General features: G+C 38.7%; 2 protein-coding genes across 4 annotated transcripts; both read right to left on the reverse strand.

Annotated features, from left to right (window-relative positions):
- Positions 1-3,872: 3,872 nt before the first annotated feature.
- LOC137949703 (protein HOTHEAD-like) lies at positions 3,873-7,374 on the reverse strand. The gene is made up of 6 exons (XM_068795851.1): positions 7,272-7,374; positions 6,349-6,688; positions 5,441-5,751; positions 4,966-5,351; positions 4,170-4,738; positions 3,873-4,094 (listed from the first exon to the last, which is right to left on the reverse strand). The coding sequence occupies exons 1-6, from the start codon at positions 7,330-7,332 to the stop codon at positions 4,046-4,048; spliced, it is 1,716 nt and encodes a 571-aa protein (XP_068651952.1). The 5' UTR covers positions 7,333-7,374; the 3' UTR covers positions 3,873-4,045.
- Positions 7,375-18,314: 10,940 nt separating this feature from the next.
- LOC137950680 (protein CURLY FLAG LEAF 1-like) lies at positions 18,315-19,541 on the reverse strand. Of its 3 annotated transcripts, none has more exons than XM_068797272.1 (2): positions 19,196-19,541; positions 18,315-18,630 (listed from the first exon to the last, which is right to left on the reverse strand). In XM_068797272.1, exons 1-2 carry the CDS (start codon positions 19,406-19,408, stop codon positions 18,328-18,330), a joined length of 516 nt encoding a protein of 171 aa, XP_068653373.1. In that variant the 5' UTR covers positions 19,409-19,541; the 3' UTR covers positions 18,315-18,327. The 3 variants fall into 3 exon arrangements, with proteins under 3 accessions (XP_068653373.1, XP_068653372.1, XP_068653371.1); XM_068797271.1 differs by having other exon boundaries at positions 18,315-18,645; XM_068797270.1 differs by having other exon boundaries at positions 18,315-18,648.
- Positions 19,542-21,222: the final 1,681 nt, after the last annotated feature.

The following is a 21,222-nucleotide window of genomic DNA, read 5'->3' on the forward strand; positions in this document are numbered from 1 at the left end:
GCAAACAGTAAAGAGGATACAAATAAAGTGCATTACCGAAACTGGGCCGGACGATTGTCTTCACGCAAAATGGACGGCCGCAAAAAAATATCAGCCCACTTCCCAGGAGTTCAATTTTTTAGATTGTACTCGATCCAAATAACTGTCATTATGCGCAAGATGATACAATTATTTTATTCATTGGTCATTGACGCAAGATGATACAAATGAAGCTTGTTATTGAACTTTGGCTATATTCTGCCCTTTTCACTCTTGGATATAATTAAGTATTTTATTTTATATATTTAATTAAATAAAAAATCTTAATTTAATTTTAAAAATTATTTATTAATGTAAACAAGTTGAAATTTATCTTAGATTATTAACATAATAGTTAAATAAAATTATCTTATAAAAATCAAATTTATCAAAGTAATTTTATATAATAAAATACCTTTTTTTATTTATATAAATTCATGATTTTAATATTATATTTGATTTGGAAAAATTTAGATATTATAAAAAGCAAAGATTTTTTTGAACATTTTATTTTTATATTTTTTATTAAATAAATAAATAATTATTTTTAAAATGAGGATCCAGTGGGGTTCACCTTCATTTTGGTGTCACAATTCATATGTGGCATTGGAATGAAGTTGTCTTCTTGAAGCATGTCACCCACCTATTCCTTTCTTCTTTTTTATAGTGAAAAGGCATATTCTATCTCAAAATCAGGAAGTAACAGGAGTCCAGCATGCTCAGAGCTGAGACTGTCCATATTGACTGGGCATCGGCCACCTCAAGGTTCTGGTTCACTCACGGTCATGACCTGTTTATCCTTTTCTCATTCATTTAGAATTCAGGTGTAGTAGAGCAAGCCTCACATTTCTGGGCATATGTTACTTTTTCTCAAAAATCAAGACAAATAGAAAAAGATTGCAAGATGTTGAAAATGAATAGAATAGAATAGAATAGAATGGCTTATTCATAACTCTACTTCTGCTCATAGGTTTACAGACATCTTGACTTACAAAAAAATACACTCAATGATCCCTCCACAGACACTGTTACAAAGATAACTCTCTTAGTGATAAACGATGGTAATGATCACACCCGGATGACTTGGATTTACTTAATGAAATCAAAAAGTGAAGTTAGTTCATTGTTCAAACAATTTCACAAAATGATAGCCACTCAGTACCATTCTACAATACAAACTTTTCGTAGTAACAATGGTGGAGAATTTGTTAATCAAGGTTTGAAAGTACCCCTCAGCAAAATGGGGTCGCAGAGCGAAAGAACCGCCAACTTCTTGAGGTTGTTCGTGCCTCCTTGATTAAAGTTCATATGTCGATTGGTTATTGGGGTGACGTCATCACAACTGCAGCTTATCTTATTAACCGAATACCATCGACTGCGTTACAATTTAAGACTCCCTTGAGTGTTCTTCATAAAACTATAAGTTCACCTGCAATGCCGAATCTGCCACCTAAAGTTTTTGGGTATGTAGCCTTTGTTCATCTCTATAAGCCATTGAGAAATAAATTGGAACCTCGAGCTCTCAAGTGTGTCTTTGTTGGTTATGCTCAACATCATAAAGGTTATTGATGTTATCATCCTCCCTCTCGCAAATTGTATGTCACTCGTGATGTGGTATTTCATGAAGATCACATGTATTATTCTACTCCCGAATCTTCAATTCAGGGGGAGAACAAGATTGAATTGCAGACCCTTAATCATCATTTAGATATCTTAGTTTCTACAAGTGGTAAGTATTCAGATTACAGCAGTGAACATCAAAATGATACAAATGACCATGATTCACAGGATGGAGACAGACAAGACCAAATAGAAGCGATGCAACCAGAGTCTCAGCCAACATCTTCACAGGATGGAGACACACAAGACCAGATGGAAGTTGTGCAACTAGAGTTTCAGCCGTCATCTTCACCCCTTCATAATGTACCAGTGGATCAAATGCCTTATGAGTCCGAGTCCATGTCTGAGCCTCAAGTAAGTTCTGAAACTCAACTAAGAGTGCTACCTCATCGAACCACAAGAGGAAAACCTAGAGTCAATTATGAACCTCTTCTCACCTCTAAATCTCAGTATCCTATGCATAATTTTGTGTCTTATCATAGATTGTTCAAAGGCCAATGAAGTATTTGTGAATCAATTATCTGTTATATCTATTCCTAATAGTGTGCAGGAAGCCTTGAAAGATCCTAAGTAGAAAGAAGCCATGAACGAAGAAATGAGGTCCCAAAAAAGAATTCAACATGAGAAGTGGTTGACCTACCTGTAGGAAAGACACCAGTTGGATGCAGGTGGGTATTTACCATTAAATATAAAGCCGACGGCACCATTGAAAGGTTCAAAGCAAGACTTGTTGCCAAATGATATACTCAAACCTACAAGATCGATTATATGGAGACATTCGCACCAGTAGCCAAAATCAACATTGTTCGGATTCTACTATCTCTCGCTGTGAATCTTGACTAGCCCTTATATCAGTTTGATGTTAAGAATGCATTTTTTCACGGAGATCTCAAAGAAGAAGTATATATGGAATTACCTCCAAGATGTATTATGCAAAACAAAAGATGCAGACAACTATGTAAACTGAGGAAATCCCTATATGGTTTGAAACATTCCCCGAGGGCGGGGTTTGGAAGGTTCACAAATCTTATGAAATCTATCGAATACAAGCAAAGCAACTCAGATCATACTCTCTTCTTGAAATATAACAAAGAGGCCATTACAGCTCTTATAGTGTATGTTGATGATATGATAGTAAATGGGAATGATCCAGAAGAAAATAAATCATTGCAAAGTCATCTTGCTAGAGAATTTGAAATGAAAGATCTTGACTACTTAAAATATGTTTTTAGTATTGAAGTGTCAAGATCCAAGGAAGGAATTTTTTTATTTCAACGAAAATATGTTTTAGATTTATTGAAGAAAACTGGTATGACAACATGTCGTCCGGTCAATACTCCTATGGAAGAAAATTTGAAACTGGGAACACATTCAGATCAAGTCCCTGCTAACAAGGAGCGTTATCAGTGACTAGTTGGGAGGTTAATGTATCTTGCACATACGAGACCAAACTTAGCTTATGTACTAAGTATAGTTAGTCAATTTATGCACTCTCCAAGTGAAGAATATATGAATGTCGTTAACCGTATCCTGCGCTACTTGAAATCATTTTCAGGGAAAAGAATCTTATTTAAAAAAGGAAGTGACTTGAAAATTAAAGGTTATACTGATGTCGATTGGGCTGGATCAATAGATGATCGACGGTCTACATCTGGATACTTTACATTTGTAGGTGAAAATTTGGTCACTTGGAGAAGTAAGAAACAAGAGGTGGTGGCTAGATCGTCAGCTGAAGCCAAATATAGGGGAATGTCCAAGGCAATATGTGAATTATTATGGATAAAAAATCTGATACAATAACTACATATTGAGCAGACAAATCCTATGAAATTATACTGTGACAATAAGGCAACATGTGATATTGCCCATAACCCAGTCCAACATGATAGAACTAAACATGTTGAAGTTGATAGACACTTTATTAAAGAAAAGTTAGAAGCAAGAATCATTGAAGTCCCTCATTTTCGATCTGAGGATGAGCTTGCCGATGTGCTAACCAAGGCAATGTCTTACCGAGTTTTTAACAATTGTCTTGACAAGTTGGGCATGAGTGATATCTATGCACCAACTCGAGGGGGAGTGTTAAGATTTACTTTGATATTTATTCCCTTAAAGAGAAATCATATAAATATTATGTAAATCCGGTGATTGTATAATCCCGTTAATCACTCATAATTATTCTATGTATATTCTGTAAAACGGCTATTTAAATCAATGATGTGAATGGGAAAATATGATTGAAATTAAAGTATTATTTTCGACTGAGAAGACTGTTAAGAAAACAAAAAAAGGTCCAATTAATGAATAATCGGTACAATAGATTGGCTCACTTATATTTTTATTACAAGTTGACACAAACACCAAACTATGAGTTACAGTGACAACCATTCTGCTTCTCGCACTACACTCAAGATGCTTTTCCTAGTCTTTCTTTCAGTAATTTCAATCCCATGTACCTGCAAATTCCAATTCAGATTAGTTCCTGCTTGTTTTCTTTGAATAGGAACAGGAAATGGATTGCAAGCTCTTACCTGCCGAGCATCATGACAGTGGCCTGAGGATTTGTCCCGGGTGAATCGACGAAGACAGACCCATCAACTACACGAAGATTATTGACACCAAGGACCAGATAATTGCGATCAACCACCTTTCCTACATGGCAACCTCCATGGTAATGCCATATGGTGATCAGTGTGTCCTTGCAGAACTGTTCTAAAGATTGAGTGACATTCTTGTGCTTTGGAATGAAGTTCACATTGGCCTTGACACTCATGTTAAGGAGCATGGAAATTGTGTACTCGTCGTCTTCCATCAGTGCCTTCATGGGTTTGCTCCGTGCAATTTTCTCCATCGTCTTGATGCCTCTGACACAGCGTCTCAAATCTTCTGGGTGGCTGAAGTAGTTGAAGGTGACTGAGGGGTTGTCATCAACGTTAGTGGAGATGAGGCTAAGATGGCCGGTTGAAAGCGGACCAACTATTTTTGACAAGATGAATCCCCCTCTGAACAACTCGTATGGAACATCTTTTTTGTGTTCCTTGTAAGCATTAATGGCTTCTCGGGTCCTCTGCTTTGGAGGAACAGTGGACAGCTGACCAATCTGATACATCAAAATTTCATCTCACTTTAGGCAAAAACATGTCTTAGCAAATAGATAGCAGATTAGATGCCAAAACGGAGTCATTCAGTCATTTTTACAAACACGATCATGGTTGATACATGATGGATTATCTTGGATTTGTGAATTGTGAATTGTGAATTGTGAAATGTGAATTGTGAATTGTGAATTATGAGGTTTCGATGCTTGTGGGAGTGCAATCGACAAACCTCAGCAGACATGATCCCATGGTTGCACTGAATGCTGTCTGGAGATTGGCCAAATCCACTGCTGGCTTCTACATAAGAACCCAAATTTGTGATCCCAACCGTCTGGATAAGCGACTGTACCACTGGTTTCTTGGTGGGGATGAAGATGGAGTTCATGGGATTATCAGACATCCCCTTCCCCACAAAATTGTTTTCAAGAACGACTGGAATCTTCATCCTTCTCAATACGGTCGCAGGCCCGACGCCACTCAGCATCAACAGCTGCGGTGTTCCAATGGCACCTGATGAAAGAATCACTTCGCTCTCAACCCGATCTGACAAGAAAACTTTGTGCAACTTCCCATTTTCGTCCTTGAAAGCAACTCCAATGGCCGCTGGTTTCCTCCCTGCAAATTCACTCCATTTAATCACGTTAATTCTCGCGTAAAACCTCGCACCCAGGTGAATCGGAAACAAGGACTGCATGAAATTTTACCTCTTGTATCGAACAGGATTTTCTGGACAGAAGCATGAAGTAAGACTCGAAGATTTGCTGGATTCCCAGCAGCGAGGAGATCGGCGGCCGTATTCCTAAACCCATCCTTACCGAAGATGGTCCCCCCAACCTTAGTTCCATACAACTGATCATAGGTGTAACCATTAAAGGGCGAGATGCCTGCTTGGAGAAGGCCATCTATGAAAGCCTGTTGCCAAGGCGCGAGGTCAGGCCAGTGAACGATTTGCTTCTCAATCCAGGGGTACGACTCGTTCACCAACTCGTCGTTCCAGCCAGCGTCCCTTACGTACCTGCGGGAGCACTACACAAAAATGAGATGAAATGGGAATAACTGGAGCTTCACTTCCATGGCGGCCATTTCTGGGTCCTTGGGCCGGACCCTGTTTATTAAAGATTCAGTAATCTCTCTCTCTATGGAACATATCTTATATAAAACATTAAAACTTGTGGGTGGCTCCCTGCTTTCTGCTCTTCAACGAAGGGAACCAAGAAAACGGGGTGCTCCTAACAAGAACCAACTTTCAGCATACAATAGGCTTAATCTACTGCAAAGTTGATCAGCCATTAAAGAGATGTAACATCTACTCGTGAATAATTTATTTCTCTTGCGACATGAAAGAAAACTTCCGATAGTCTGATCAACGGTAATTATCACCAGTATCCCCTCAACTGGATTTACATTTTCCGGTGACAGCTTGCTTACACTCCGTAATCTTCTTTCTTCTGTATTAGAACTTGTCTTGCATTACGAAAATCCAAAACACCCGGATTGCAAACTCGTCTTCTCCATGAACTACTCCGACTTGTTCTTGAATCATGTGCAGCATACTCTTGTTCTAGAAAAAAAAGCAAAGACACCAATGGATTGATATGAAGAGAGAACAGACCGTGGGCTAGCCCTTGTGTAGAAGCCAGCATTTATGCATGTGCCACCTCCCAAGACTCGAGCTCTCGCATTTATGACCCCGTCGGTGGAAATGAAGGCCTGAGCCGGCGACTGTGCAGAGGTATCCGCAAGAGAGATGTGGAAGTTCTGCATATACGAGACGTTGCGATTTCCGTATGGCGACCCCCCTCTCTCCAGCAACAGCACACTGAAGTTCTGAGAGAGAGTGGCTGCCAGAGGACACCCGGCAGTTCCTCCGCCTACGATTATGTAGTCGTACGCCTTTTCATCGCCACCAAACGAGCTTGCTCTCTCCAGGAATGGATGCTTCAACCCTCTCCCTGCAGTATTTTCACATGAACCTGGCTAAGTAAGAGCATTGTGCGAGAGAAAGAGAAGAAAAGAAACACCCTGGTCATGATTTTCGGCAGAAAAATAAAAAAGAAGAAACCCATGTTTGCAATTTCGTTCACTGCTTTGTTTTTGCCTGGTATTGGACTAACACGAAAAGGAGGAAAACAGAGGATGGCACAGAAGACGGAACAGAAGAAACGGGAAGATATGGATTATTGCCACAAGCTCTGAGCAATACATGACACAGAGTGTGCAAAAAAGAAAATGAAAGAGGGAATTTCATCATCTTTGCTTCATTTCTTTTGACTTCATTGGGTTGGGACGTAAGCAAGTACTGCAAATAGATACTAGGTAGCCGATTCCCATAACCACCAATGAGGAAATTTGTTATTGATAGCCGGGAGATAAATGGAGAAAATGGTCACTCAAGAGAGAAATCAAGCGACAAACGAAGCATTTTTAGAAAGAACGGCAGAAATCCTCGACAGTACATGCATGAAACAACCGCCCCTGTATCTCTCTAGTCCGGTTCTCGCAAGCACAAGACAGGAACAAAGTGTAAAGAAGAACCTTGGGATACTCTTAGTATGCAAAGGCACAACAAGATCTTGAGCAAAAACTTTGCCATCATCTGGACATGAAAACTTGATCACAGCCAAGTCCACCTCCTTCGTTCTGCTCCACTTGGCCTTGAACAAAAGGAGATGGATGAACTTAAATAATTAACCCATCTTCAACTTATTAAAGACAAGGACAAGCAACAAAGCTGGTAAATCATTTATGAGGTCATGAATGCAAGTTCGAATGGAACCGGTGCTCGTCCTGCTACCTTATATGCACCCTGCAAGCTCCTTAATACTCGCATCACAGCTCCTGTGAATTGCAAAAGGAGTGAAACAGATGAATAGTGGTGGAAGCAAGTGTAATAACGCCTTCCATTTTTGCTATATTTATTAGTATAGAACTAAAATTAGTTAATGGCTTGGTGGGGATATTAGATGGAGAAATGGCAACAGAAACCCAGATGCTTTTGACTGCTTCCGTGTAATTGATTTGGTCGAGATGTAAATGGTGCTCTCATGGCTGATAGAGAAGACAGAAGCATATATTGCAAGATCTATCAATGCTGCTTTTTAACTCCACTTCAGTGGGATATCGCGTAAATCATCAACACTGTTAAAAGCAGCGAACCAGTCAAGTACGAACTGAAAAGCAGTTAAAAACCATTTTTTAAAATCCGAAAGACTACCAAATTTTATTAACAATTTTGTCAATGGAGATGGTTTTAGGACAAAACAACTAAAAATCAAATTCTGTGCTGTAGTTTTCATTTGAACAACATGGGCCAGAGCTTCTCCTACCTCTGATGACATTTTCAATGTGCACATGGATGGAGTCCATGAATCTGTTTCGGTTTTGAATCCTTTAAACTACAGCTATAAAAGCATAGAAAAGCAGCTCCTAATGAGTCCAGCCCCACCGTACGCCGAATGTGTTAACACAATCAACTTAGGTTTCAGTCAATAAAACGCCTTTCAGTGAGGTTGAGCTTTTAGGAGGATTAAATGGGACAAGACAGGAGAATATACGATCTCACTGATTCTACCATTGCATCGGAAGAGGAGGGAGAAACGAGAAATTGGCTAGAGAACGGATTTCTTTATGTTTTCCGATTTGTTTAATCGAAATCCCGAGATTGAAGGCTAGAATAGAAGACCAGAGCCGAACGGGCACGGTCGTAGTCGCTTCTGCAAGCATGGGAATCCGAGCTTACGCAACTGGGAACGGAGAAAAGAGATTGGTGGCTTGTTGAGATTCCTATCCAGGCTGATCTGGATTGGTGGATGAGGTTCCACACAGGGGAATTTGGTCCGGTGCGCGTACACAACCAGATTCATCTACTCGTGTGGGAAGATGAGAGGAAGAGGTACTTGCCAGCAGTGCATCGAGTCAGCGGAGAAGAGCCTGTTTATATTTGACCCGAATTTTATTTAAATATTTTGAGCCATTGAGCCTAAAAATTTGATCTGAGCTCGAGCCCAACGAGTTTGAGCCGAGCTTGAGCCTCAACATATATTTAAAATTTTTTAAAAAATATATATCGAATAAAATGTATATAAAATTATGAATACATTTTACATAAAATCGGGCATAACCTATATATATATATATAATACGTGTATAAGATTGGGCATAACTTCTACTTAAAATTGAGCATAATCTATATATATAATATTTGTATCAAATTCGGCATAACCAATATACATAATACCTACATAAATACTCCATAAAATTTTCTATACATTCTATAAATACTCCATGAAATTGTTTATATATTTCATACACTGCATAACATTATAAATAAATTTCATAAAATAATCAAACACAACAAAATTAAATTAAATATCACTATCAATTTACAATCACCCAAATAAAAACTATAAATCCTTTAAATAAAAGTCTATTACTATTAGAAACTTACTAGAAAATTACAAGAAATATTTTAAATTTTTTTAGGAAAGTTAAATGGACCTCTTATTGCTTTTTCTAAGGAAATAAATAAAAATTAATAATTAATCTAATATATTATTATACTTATCGATAAATTTTTAATCACATAAAATGTCAAACACAAAATTGTTATGAAAATTGCCTCATGCTGAAAGTATTATATCATCAACTGTCAAATACTTATTAAAAAAATTTCTATATGGTTTTCTAACCCATCTTGGCAAGAAAATCTTACTTAGAAAATTATATGATTTTTTAAAAATAATTTATAATTAGAAAAATATTTTGAAAAAACATGAGGTTCCCATATTTCTACTAAAAATATATTTTCAACATTTATTGAAAAAACCACTAATAGTCTCTAGAAACGTATTTCTACTAAAATATCTTTTCAATTTCTTTAAGAGCCACGGGGAAGAGACAAAGAATTTTTTTTTTTTCCTTGTTTATGATCTCGCACGTAGGAGTGGCTTTGAATAAATTATATATAAAATTATGCATATATTTTTTTAAAATATAACGATAGGGGATTCAAATTTTAAAAATGGATTAAAAATGTACCAATATTAATCTTTATTACTCCAATTGTTGTCTAGCTTGTTTTTTAATTTTTGAATTTGGTCATAATTTATTATGGCCTCCTTAGTGCCCTAGATGAAAATTTAGGAAAAACTAAAAATATTTTTCCTATGATACATATTCCAAAAAAAACCTTTAAATAAAATTTTATTACTATTAGTGACTTATTAGAAAATTACAAGAAATATTTTAAATTTTCTTAGGAAAGTTAAATGGACCTTTTATTGCCTTTTCTAGGGAAATAAATAAAAATTAATAATCAATCTAATATATTATTATACTTATCGATAAATTTTTTAATTAATAAAATATCAAACACAAAATTGCAATGAAAATTGATTCATGGTAAAAGTATTACAGCATCAACTGTTAAATACTTATTCAAAAATTTTCTATACAGTTTTCTACCCCATCTTGGTACGAAAATCTTACTTAGAAAATTATATGATTTTTAATAAAAAATTTCAATTAGAAAAATGTTTAAAAAAAATGAGACACTAATAGTTTATAGAAACTTATTTCTATAAAATTTATTTTTAATTTTTTCGAGAGCTATGAGGAAGAGAGTTTAAGGAATTTTTTTATTTTTTTTTACTTTATGATATCGCACGTACGAAATCATCTTTGCGCGGGGGAGGGGGGAGATTATTTCTCCCCTGAACTTAGGTTCTGGTTTTCCGCCGCGGAGGAAGGAGGTTAAGATGCCAGAGATGACCTGTCGTCGGGGATGACGGTTGCAATGGAGGCGGCGGTGACGGAAGCGGCGGCGACGGAAACAGAGGCGACAACAAGGAGAGGAAGAAATCGAATGGACGGCCATAGAGGCGGCCGATGAGTAGCTACGATGACGATAGAGACGGCCGACGAGCAGCTGCGACGGCGGTAGAGGCGGCGACAACAACCGACGGGAGGGGCTCGGCAGTGACAAGGGGAGGAAAAAATTTCCCCCCCTCGCTCCCGCTCCCGCTCCCGATCCCGATACCGATCCGACTCATCTCGACCTGGCTCGAGAGCCGACGAACAAAACCTGACTTCGGTCGAGTTCGGCTCGTTAAGGTAAACGAGCCAATTTCGGTGCTCGAGAGCTCGGCTCGAGCTTGATAAATAACGAATCGAACCGAGCCAGTACCGAGGCAAACTCGAGCCGCTCGCGAGCCGGCTCGATTCAAAGTCACCCCTACTTCGCACTACCACAATAAGGTGGTTCAGTTCGAGTATGCGGAGGTAGTAATTGGGCCTCATAAATTCCAGGCAGGAGAGATGAAAAGTCTGAAAGAAGTAGTTGATTTCTGTACAACCAAGGATGGAAATCTGAGTTGGTTGTGCAGTCATAGTCAGTTGAGTTTCAGAACAACCTTTCGGAGATGGACATCAGACGGAAATGGATGGTTGCAAGCACATACAAAAACCTAAATCTCCATTGTTCTATTCAAAGATTTGTTTTGAGCTCAGAGTATTGATATCGATTCATGAAATGCATCTCAAGAACAGGGGAAAGGACTAGAAAAATCCTATATTTATCACTTGCCAAAAAGTCGTTTTAACTTGTATTCATTTCTGGATGAACCTGAACTTGCATCAAAGCAGGCACCTAGCACCATAGGTGAGCCTTCACCCAACACAGACGGTTTGATTCTTCGAGAGGTGCTACCGAGTTTTAAAGTTCTGGGACTGCGTTTGGTAAACAATCCATTGGCGACCAGCGGCGCAACTGACACGAAAATACAGAAGCTGAGTGTACCGATCAACAGTTTCCCTTTTGAAAGTACCCTTCTTCGTTCTTGCAAGTTGCACCTCAGAAGTATTTATTGAAGCAGTCAATGGTTAATTTTGATCAATAAATACAGATCACGGAGAGATGCGACTGTCCATTGGTTCTTTGCTGGTAAATAACCAGTTTTACTTCCTTGACTGGCCTCGTCTTTTTCCCTAGTAAAAGCCAACAGTAACTCACTGCCCTTCCTTCTTGTTTCTGATCTCTCCATTGCAAGAAAAAATGAAAAGGGGAGAACCTCGACTTTGTCTCTGGATTTTTCCAACAAGGAGATGAAAGCAAAACCAGAAACTTAAATCTTTTAAAGTAACTCTAATCTCCCAACTTTTAAAGCCAAAACCCATACAAACTTGTTCATCGTTTTTACAATAGCCAAACAACTCCCAGCTCTTTCTACGGAGGTCTTTTAGCATAGTACGCCTAAAAATTTTCATTGCTAAAATAATTAATAAAATATACTGTCAGCATAATTTTTTGCAGGAAAATGTTTAAAACCCCACTATACTCAGCAAAATATTTTGCGACTTACCAAGTGAAGATTCAGGGAGGGCTCATCCTCAAATACTTTCTAGCGAGTCCTTCAATTCGCCTTGAGCCCCAAAGGCTGTACTCCGACAACCCACCCTGGATCCAAGTCATACAACCCTACCATAAAATGACCAAGTCAAAGGAATAACCAACTCGGTCGGAAGAACTCCCAGCAACCTCTGCTACAACCGTTTACAGATTATCCAAATGTTGTAATTTGAGATAAATCGACTACCATGAAGCTGCTCTCTTCTCTGAATGAACCAGTTTAACACAGGTAGGTGATACATTTACTCTGCTCTATTGGACAACGACGAAGCCACTCTGGATGTTCCTGGCATGGTCCCAAGTCAAACTTAAATTGCTGGAAGAGTAGGTACCTGTTCAGCTTTTGATTTTTTCAAGCTCGCCATTTACTACCGGTAGATGAAGTGTTTCTCCTCTTTTGGGCTTTTCTGTTTCACAGCACCATTGAGACTCTTCTTAGCACTCCGATCTGAACCTGTGGAAGAATTTGCTGATCTTTTCGTGGGCATGGACATTCCTCCTCTTCTTCATCAATTTTCGACGAACCTGCACATCCAACAGTGTAAGCTGCAATTGCATCGTGTTCTCTTTACTGTTCGTTCGGGAGTCTTGCGAAAGATCTTATTGCAGTGCAGCTATATTCTTGTTCTTGGACACTCTGAATAATGACGGGAAGGCCACACAAAGGGTAGAATTTTGTACCTAAACTGCAGCTTTTTCATCAGAAGAATCTCTATAGCCACTTAAGAAAAAAATCCATCAGTTATTATTTTCCAGTGTCTTAGAGATTATTCAATACGAAAAGTAGTCCATCAGGCAACTATGTAATCAAGAAAAATATATTCTTAGAAGATGAAATCTAAACAACTAAGAAGAAGACGAGCTATAAAATTCAACCAGGGATTGTACATGTTGGAAGTTCAATCTCATTGTCTTTAATAAAGTTAATCAAGAACATCAAAAGAATCAGTGTGTATGCCATCAACCATATGAAAAAAAAAAATGACTCTACTGGGGCTTGAACCCAGATTTCCAATTGCCTGGTGTCTTATCATTAGGCCACAGAGGCTTCTTTTTCGTATAAAAACACTATCATATATACTTTTTTAAGAATACAAATCATAAAAGGTAATCTAACATCCAATCAAAAAAAGTTTTCACTCATAAACAAGAAAATTATGCATACTACTTGACCTAGTACTATGATAGCTAATAATCTACAACTTTGCAATGACAGCAAAGAAGACGATGTTCAGAAGCATTTAATTGAACAACAAGTTATTATAAGGACATTGTTGGAAGGGTCAAACTTCCTGAAACCTCAACTAAAAAACACAAACATTCTCTGTTTTGTCTAGTGGATTCGTCTCTTCGAGACTCATCATTTTGCTTCCCACAATTGTTACCAAAGTTTGAGCGAGTAGATGCTGCTGAGCCAAGTGTCAACTTTGCACTGGTGGTTGCAAATCAGGGATGTATGTTTGTGAAGGTCAGTGAGAGCAGTGACAACATCACCAATGAGACATAAGCTATCCAGCATGGTTTTAGAAAACAAATGGGCAGATGCAATCTAGTATGGTTTCACAAAACAACTGGACATAGCAATCATGCATGGTTTAACAAAACAAGGAAACTATGTAAAGAAACCAAACTAAAAATATAAGAAGTGTAACTCACAATGGGTAAATGAGAGAACCAGAGAAAAAACTGTAGTGAATCAAGCAACTAAACTCGGCTTCACGGCATCCTTAGAATTGTCAATTGCTTCCCCACAAGAATTAATCTCCAAAAGAACAACACGAAAGTTATAGATACTGATTTTGAACTCAGCTTTCCTGACATTGCATACTGAAGGGCACAATATCCATTACAACCTATCACCATTGCTAACTCGGTGGAGACATCTCCAACAGGTCCCAGTTTTGCAAGACCCATATCAGATAGTTTGGGATGGTAATTCTCTCCAAGTAAAATGTTTGAGGACTTCAGACCATGAAGTAAGAGAGGATGGCTTTATCATGTAAAAGTTCCAGACACTTTGCAACACTGACTGCTGTTTTCATTCCTTGTGTTCCAATCAAAAAGAAATTTCATGGATAATAAACAACTAAGATGAGAATGAAATGAAAACTTACGGTAATGAGAGTGCTACTCCTATTTCTTTTTCGCTTCAACTTAATAGTGATGGGATAGCAAGCAATATCAATATTAGCAGATTGAGCAGCGGTTTGCCATCATAGATGGAGAAGAAAGAAACAGAAGATAAAAAAAGATTCAAATTAGAAATAATTTTGGGCAGCGCAATCCAATGGTCCGAACAGTAACTATTTATCAGATGGAAGAAAGAGAGATATGAGAGAAATCGAAGATCAGCAAGAGGAAGAAGGGAGGGAAAAAAATGGGAGGATTAGAGCAGGAGTAGACATCAGTCCATTGAAAAACAGGTTTCTCCCCTCGGCCAAAGGAAGAACGGAGGTGTGTTTATACTGTTAAAAATTGAAGAAAGGAAGGGGGGAAATTACAGAAAGACACACTGCTCCCAGTAAAAAAACAGCGAGTGTTGAGCCTTCAGGGATTTGGGAACATTCAATGTGGATTACGAACCAGCATGCACACTTATTGCCACAAGTAACCCAGGTGAAAGAGAGCATTGAACAGCCCAAAAGCAATATATCTGGAATAAAAACAGATTATTTCCTTGGTAAAATAGATGTAGGCCATTGGAGGGGTCAAAAACCCAAAAAATTTCATAAACATTCTTCATCCATTTTCAACAAAATCAAAAGCAAACAAAAATAAATAAGATCCTTAAAGTTCAGTAAACAACCAGCAGTAAGATCCTCAAGTTTCAAAAGCAAGTGATTTACTAGAGAAGCTCTCAAACATAGGGGAGACATTTTCAGACAATTTTCACCAACCAAGATATCCGAATCAAAACTACTGGTAGTTCAACAAGGTAGACTAAGACATGCCAACCTGAGAGATGGAAAAAATTCAATAACTAATCATGACATGCAGAGTAGAAAGGAATAAAAAATGAAGAAATTTTACAAATCAGGCAAACAACCGTTCAAATCCAATACAGAAGAGAAGGGGTATTTCAACAACTAACCGTGACGTGCAGAGTAGGAAAGAATAAAAAATGTGGAAAAAAAATCAACAACTAATCATGACATTAGGAAGGATTAAAAAATGAAGAAATTTTACGAATCAGGCAAACGACCGTTCAAATCCCACAGAAGAGAAGACAACAATGCTGGACTTAATTTTTCAACATTGGAATTTAACTTTCAAATAAAAGACAAACTGAAAGAACCAGAACCAAAAGGTAAATGCGGCTGTCAGAAAGAATGCAAGAGAAAGAAGATAGATGATTGAGAAAGCAAGAGAGCGGATTTGCATAGAAATACAGAGAGAGAGAGAGAGAGAAAGGGAGGGATTGATCTGAAGCTGAGTTTACAGTGGCTTCAACGTGGGAAGGGCTTTAGACTCCCCCCCCCCTCGGCCCTTCTCAGCTTCCCATCCCAATCCCCTCTATTCTTTCTCTCCCTCTCTTGCTCTCCCCTTCACAATTCCTTCTCTCGGTCCCTCTGTCCCTCGGGACCCCCATGACTCTCTCACTATTTCCCTCTCCCTCTCCCCCATAGATTTGTTTTCTATTATATTTCAATCTTTACCCTAAACCAACTCCTTTCCACACTTCATCTTGAACTAGAAAAGAGTAATCTACTACCCAGATGTTTATCTATTACCATACATAAACGGGTAGACATGTAAATAAAACTTTTGAATGTATATAAATTCAAAAGCATCAATCAAGCGTAAAGTCCAGTAATCTTTGTGTTCATATTGTCTAAATTAGAGCAAAGAGAGACTTTTGTCTTATACTAAAATAGAGAGAGTTTGAAACTTACAAGATCATCCACTCCTTTATTTGAGTGAATCTACTTAGAGAATACAAAATAACCTTTATAGATGTCTATTTCATTTTAAGGGCAATTTCCAAACATGACTGACTAGATGTGGCAATGTTAAATATAGCCTTGTAATTCAAATCTAGTAGACAATTAAAACAAATATGTTATGAGACTTTACTTGTTTTATGTCCCCTTTAAATTGATTGGCAACATGATGCATGGGGTGTAATAAAGGTAAATTGCTTCCATTACAAGTTTTACTTGTTAGATGAGGATTTCCAGCCCTAAAAAGCAAGCAAGTAAACAAAAGTTATAAAGGGTAATGTCTAAAGATGTAGTTCTTCCAAAATATGTTTACTTGCTAACTGTGATAACAACGAATATAACCTTCTTTTCATGTTTGAAAACTTTCATCGATGTTATAATGTAGATTAGGGCTAAGTTTTAACGATGAATTAGGGCGTGTGTGGAGCAATTGCTAGGCTGGGGCTAAGTTCTAACGATGAATTGGAAGGAAAGAACCGTAACTGCGAGAGTCTCTCTCGCAGGGAATAATAAAGCATCGACATGCGTGCAGGCAGTCATGGCCGGATCAAAGCCTTGTCTTTGAGACTGTTCGGCAAGCAAGTGTACTGCAACGGACGAACGGCCAAGAGAGAATCGAATTTTGATTTCTGAAACCCGAACGTGAAAGAGAGAGAGAGTGAAGATGGAATAAAAGAAAGTCTCGTTCCCCGTGTTACTTACCTTTCTCTCCCCGTCCCTGTGCGACTCTGCTGAGATTCCTTTCTGCCAATCAAGGAAAGGTTCCTTTGTCTGCTCCAGGTTGCACACTGCGGGACCGCTGCAAAGCAGCAAGCTTTTGTACGTGCCACAGTAACCGGGAGCGGAGCTTCCAGCTTCCACCAGTTGATAAAATTCGAAACGAATATTTCCGGACGCCATGACCGTCAAAAGGGGTCCACCCACAAATTCCAGCTCTCCCGGCTGTTTCTTGCGGTTCCAATATTCCAGTCCCAGAGCAGAAGAACCCGGCTTCCTTGCTTTTCCATTTTTACATTTTTTTTTTTTTTTTTGTCTCCTCACGTCGCCTTCTCCTGCCTCTCCTCCAAACTTTCGCTCCATCTGCGCACCATCCAATCCAAATAATGCTATATTTGTTTCTGTTGAGAGTACCCCTTTCCCCCCTACTTCATCTTCCTTCAACCCCTTCTGATATAAAAACGTAAATTCCATTTCCAGAGGTCACCTAAAACCACGCACATTTTTTCATCTTTGGACTTAAACCCTAATTACTCAAACAGTAAACAGCAAGGAGATCAAACCAAGGACGACAAATCCTTCTCATTTTAGTTTCTCGTTTAAAGTTTAAAAATAAGTTGTTAATTTATCAATACTGAACGCCTCCCGCTTCTCAAACGAAGCTCTGGTTTTACCGGTGAGAATGCGGGGAACCTCGTGGACGCCGGCCAGCACATGGCTCACATGCGGCAGGCCCTTGTTGGCTTGCCATCCATGGAAAGAGCAGACAAATTACCCCTGACACACTGCTCTTAGGTATTTTAATCCCTTCACAGAGATAGAGACTCTCCCTCGTCTTAACCAAATGTAAACAAATCCCAAAAGGGTTCCCTTAATGAGATCAATCCTGTTAATGGATTTGAGCGATGGTAGAAATAGGATATTTCTCAGAACACGAAATCCCAGATACTGTATCGGTCGATAAACTACCACGTACTGGCAAGTTGCAAACATAGTTGCCTGCAAACCCTGCATGTTCTATAAGAGCTAAAGGATATCTGCAAGCCTGCAACTACTGGTGTGAATTTTCTTTTTAAATTCCTTAAAAAATCTGCAGAGCAAAAAATGGATGAGTCAAAGAGAGCTTGCTGGCAGGAATCGTAGATTGACCGTATTTGTATAAACAATATATATACGGGATTAAACAAGAATTCATCCTGGTGATTTCTCTCTTATCAGCAGTTTAACAAACCAACATGCGTATGGAAATTAGCATAAACCCAGAAAGAATTAAAAAGACGCAGCACACGTCGTAATCATGATCGATTTATTCTTTGCTTTCCGTCTCATTGACCTTGAACAGCTCTATGTTTGCAGCAGTGATGGGGTCCTAAGAAAATGAGAGGAGGAAGAGAGGAAGAAGATGGTGAAGGATGAAAAAAGCAGAAAGACAGATACCATTTGGTTTTTAATGGCGAAACCACATGAAATCATTTTCATCAGGGGGATTCCAAAGAGAGAAAAATAGAATGAATAAATGGAAATCTTTTCACAAGTACCCATTTTCGGGCCGATCGAAATGCAGAAGCAAGCCATTGCATTTCGGGCACGCTTCGACCCTTTTGGGGAGCATGAAATACATTAAGCAGCTCTTACACCCGGCGACCACCAGAACCTGATCTTCGTAGCGGTAGTCTTCTCTCGAAGACGGAGATGAAACGAAGGAAGAGTCCTCGCTCTCGTCTGAACTGTCTTCTTCTGTAAAATAACCGCCTTCAAAGCTTGCTGTTTTGCGCGGATCATCTTTCGCTTTGGTTCCCGTCGTCCAATTTATGTAATAAATTTCTCCCGTCTGCAAGGAAGAAACCTTCTGAATGAGAAAAGAAGGTCACAGCATCAGATAAAATCCAGAGAAAAAACTCAGTGAAGCAGGAAAGTTGGGAAGATGAAAACAAGCAAATCAGAACAAGACGAGAGAACAAAAAGAATAGAAAAGGAAGCCCGATAAAATAGAGGAAAACAAAGAACTACGCAGGCCGCGTGGAAAGTGGTCAAATTTCTCAGTCGCCACCGATGATGATCGCGAACGTCGAAAAGGAAACAGCAGCAATGGCTGCCTATAATATTTCAGAATCCAGCAAGAAGAAAGTCTAAACAAAGGAACCAAGAAAAAAAGGTTGTAGAAAGCCGTAACTTTCTCAGAAAAAATAGATTACCCAAAAGTTGCAAAGATCTTATCTTTAATGAAAACGTTCGTCTTCTTTACACCAAGCAATCAAACAAACAAAAATAGAACTGTAATCAGATAAAAGAATGGAGAAACAAAAAACAAAAAAACAAAAAGAATCCCCAAAGAAATATCGACGCCTACTTCTGGAAGAAGGAATATAAAGGAGAAAGAGAGCGTTTCTGTTAACCTTTAAATCGAGGCATTGCTCCCATTGATACGGAAGGGAAACATGAGAATTTAGCTCCAAGGTCGACTCGGCGCTCGGTCGGTTCTCCACCAGGAAAGCTTCCCTACGCCCGTCTCCATCGTCGTCTCGGCCGCCACGGCTGCCGCCGAGAGAACAGTTCTGCATGGATCTCTCCAAGGAAGCCGTGATCGTATCCATGTTCGGCGCTGTCATTCTGAGAGAAAACAAAATGAGAAAAAAAAAACACGGAGAACAAAAGGGAAACCAAAAGGAACCGATAGCTGCAGGGAGGAAAGGGAGAAGAAGGAGAAGAGGGAGAAGAGACAGAGAGAGAGAGAGAGAGAGAAAAAAAAAATCCAACTGGTTTTAAAGCACTGAGAAGGGAGAAAAGCCAAATTAAAAAGCTGGCTCCCTTTTAGGACACCCAATGGAATATTACTAAAAACAGGGGTAAAATAGAGAATAAAAAGTAAAAGTCCCCGAGACCATAAGCAAAAGGTTTGAAAGACTGGGATATCTTCTACCAGGTTTTCTATTTAAAGGACGTTAAACTACTATACTACCCCTATTTTCTGTATGGGATTCCTTTCAAGGGTATTTTCGTCCAATAGGGGGATTCTGTTTCTGAGAAGATGACAAATGGATATCTTCTTTTTAGGCCGAGGGGGAAAAACACTAGGGCTTGTATCTTTTCGTGAAAGGAGATGCTGGTCAATTACATAATTTTATGATGCTAATTGACTAAAGTACCCTTCCGTTTAAACAAAACGTGGAGCAGTTGGGACTCCGTTGGGGTTAGGCCACCCTCCACTTAGATTAAATACAAGTTAAGATCACATCAAAAGGAAATTACCGTTGAAAGCAAAACAAAAATAAGTATGGTATAGTAATCTACTTAATCATAGTTTAAGTACATACTAACTGGCATTCATTTTTACCCTATAAGAAACAAGCAACTTTGAACTTTGCAATTGGAGGACGCGGCATAAAACCATATTTGGTGATTTTTGTAGGTAAAGCATCACCGATTTTCTTGACACTAAGAATTCGCTGTCCTTTCATTTCAAATTCAAACTCAAAAAAAACTCGCTTTTCAAGCGCGTTTACACCTAATGCGAGTTTTAGATTCTTTTCTAATGTCGAATAGTTTTAAATGCACATTTGAATCGAAAAGTTAAATTTGAAAACCAACTGAAAATATAGTGGAAATAAACAAAAATGACAAATTTAACCCTAGATAGTATTTATTCACTAGCACCAATAATTTGATACTTGAGTATCTTCCCCAACTTTGTTGTGTTTAAGTCTCTAATTTTTGTTCATCATGTTTTCTTTCAAAGAACCTTCTCTTAAGTCTCCACCTTGAAAAGTCAACTACCACTTTGGTTTATTATTAAAAAGTCAACCAGATCATACGCCCGTTGACTTTAACAAATACATTTAAACACGTTTTATTACATAATCATTGGTAATTTTAAAATTTTAAGTTCAATAATGCAACACGTGCGCCGGCCATACGGATTTTGAAATAAAACGTCCGCGGTACGTGCGAACCTATTGGATAAATACAGAGGGCGATGGGGGTCAAAAAGGAATGAAATGACTAATATAACCTTAAACGTGGAAACGTATGAGAGGGGCTGCAAAAGAAAGTGGTTCGGCCACTAAGGGAACATTCCGACACCTTCGTCACATTCCATAAGGAAGTGAAGAGAGCTTCTTTTCCGATTATTTTTTTTTTGTTGCGGGACCCACAACGCATTTTGCTTTTGTGATTGCTACAGTACCAGCACTAGAGAGCTAGCCGGACCAGACCGGACCAGACTTGTAATTTTAAAAAGAAAATGGGTCTGTAAAGTGGAGACCGTATCACACTCGATGTGACATCAATATATATGTTTAGTTTGAGTCAACCTGAACCCGTGGCAAGTAAGAAGTGAGTTGGGTGAGGACGAGTTATCCGTGTGCACAGACTCGGGTTCGGGGTTGCGTACGGTTTTGAAAGGCAACGGCGGGGCAGGATTCTG

The sequence above is a fragment of the Aristolochia californica genome, unplaced genomic scaffold, assembly GCF_029961685.1.
Source record: "Aristolochia californica isolate CCGP_79_NKW_82.1479 unplaced genomic scaffold, dmAriCali1.0.hap1 SCAF_14, whole genome shotgun sequence".
NCBI classification, from domain to species: Eukaryota; Viridiplantae; Streptophyta; class Magnoliopsida; order Piperales; family Aristolochiaceae; genus Aristolochia; species Aristolochia californica.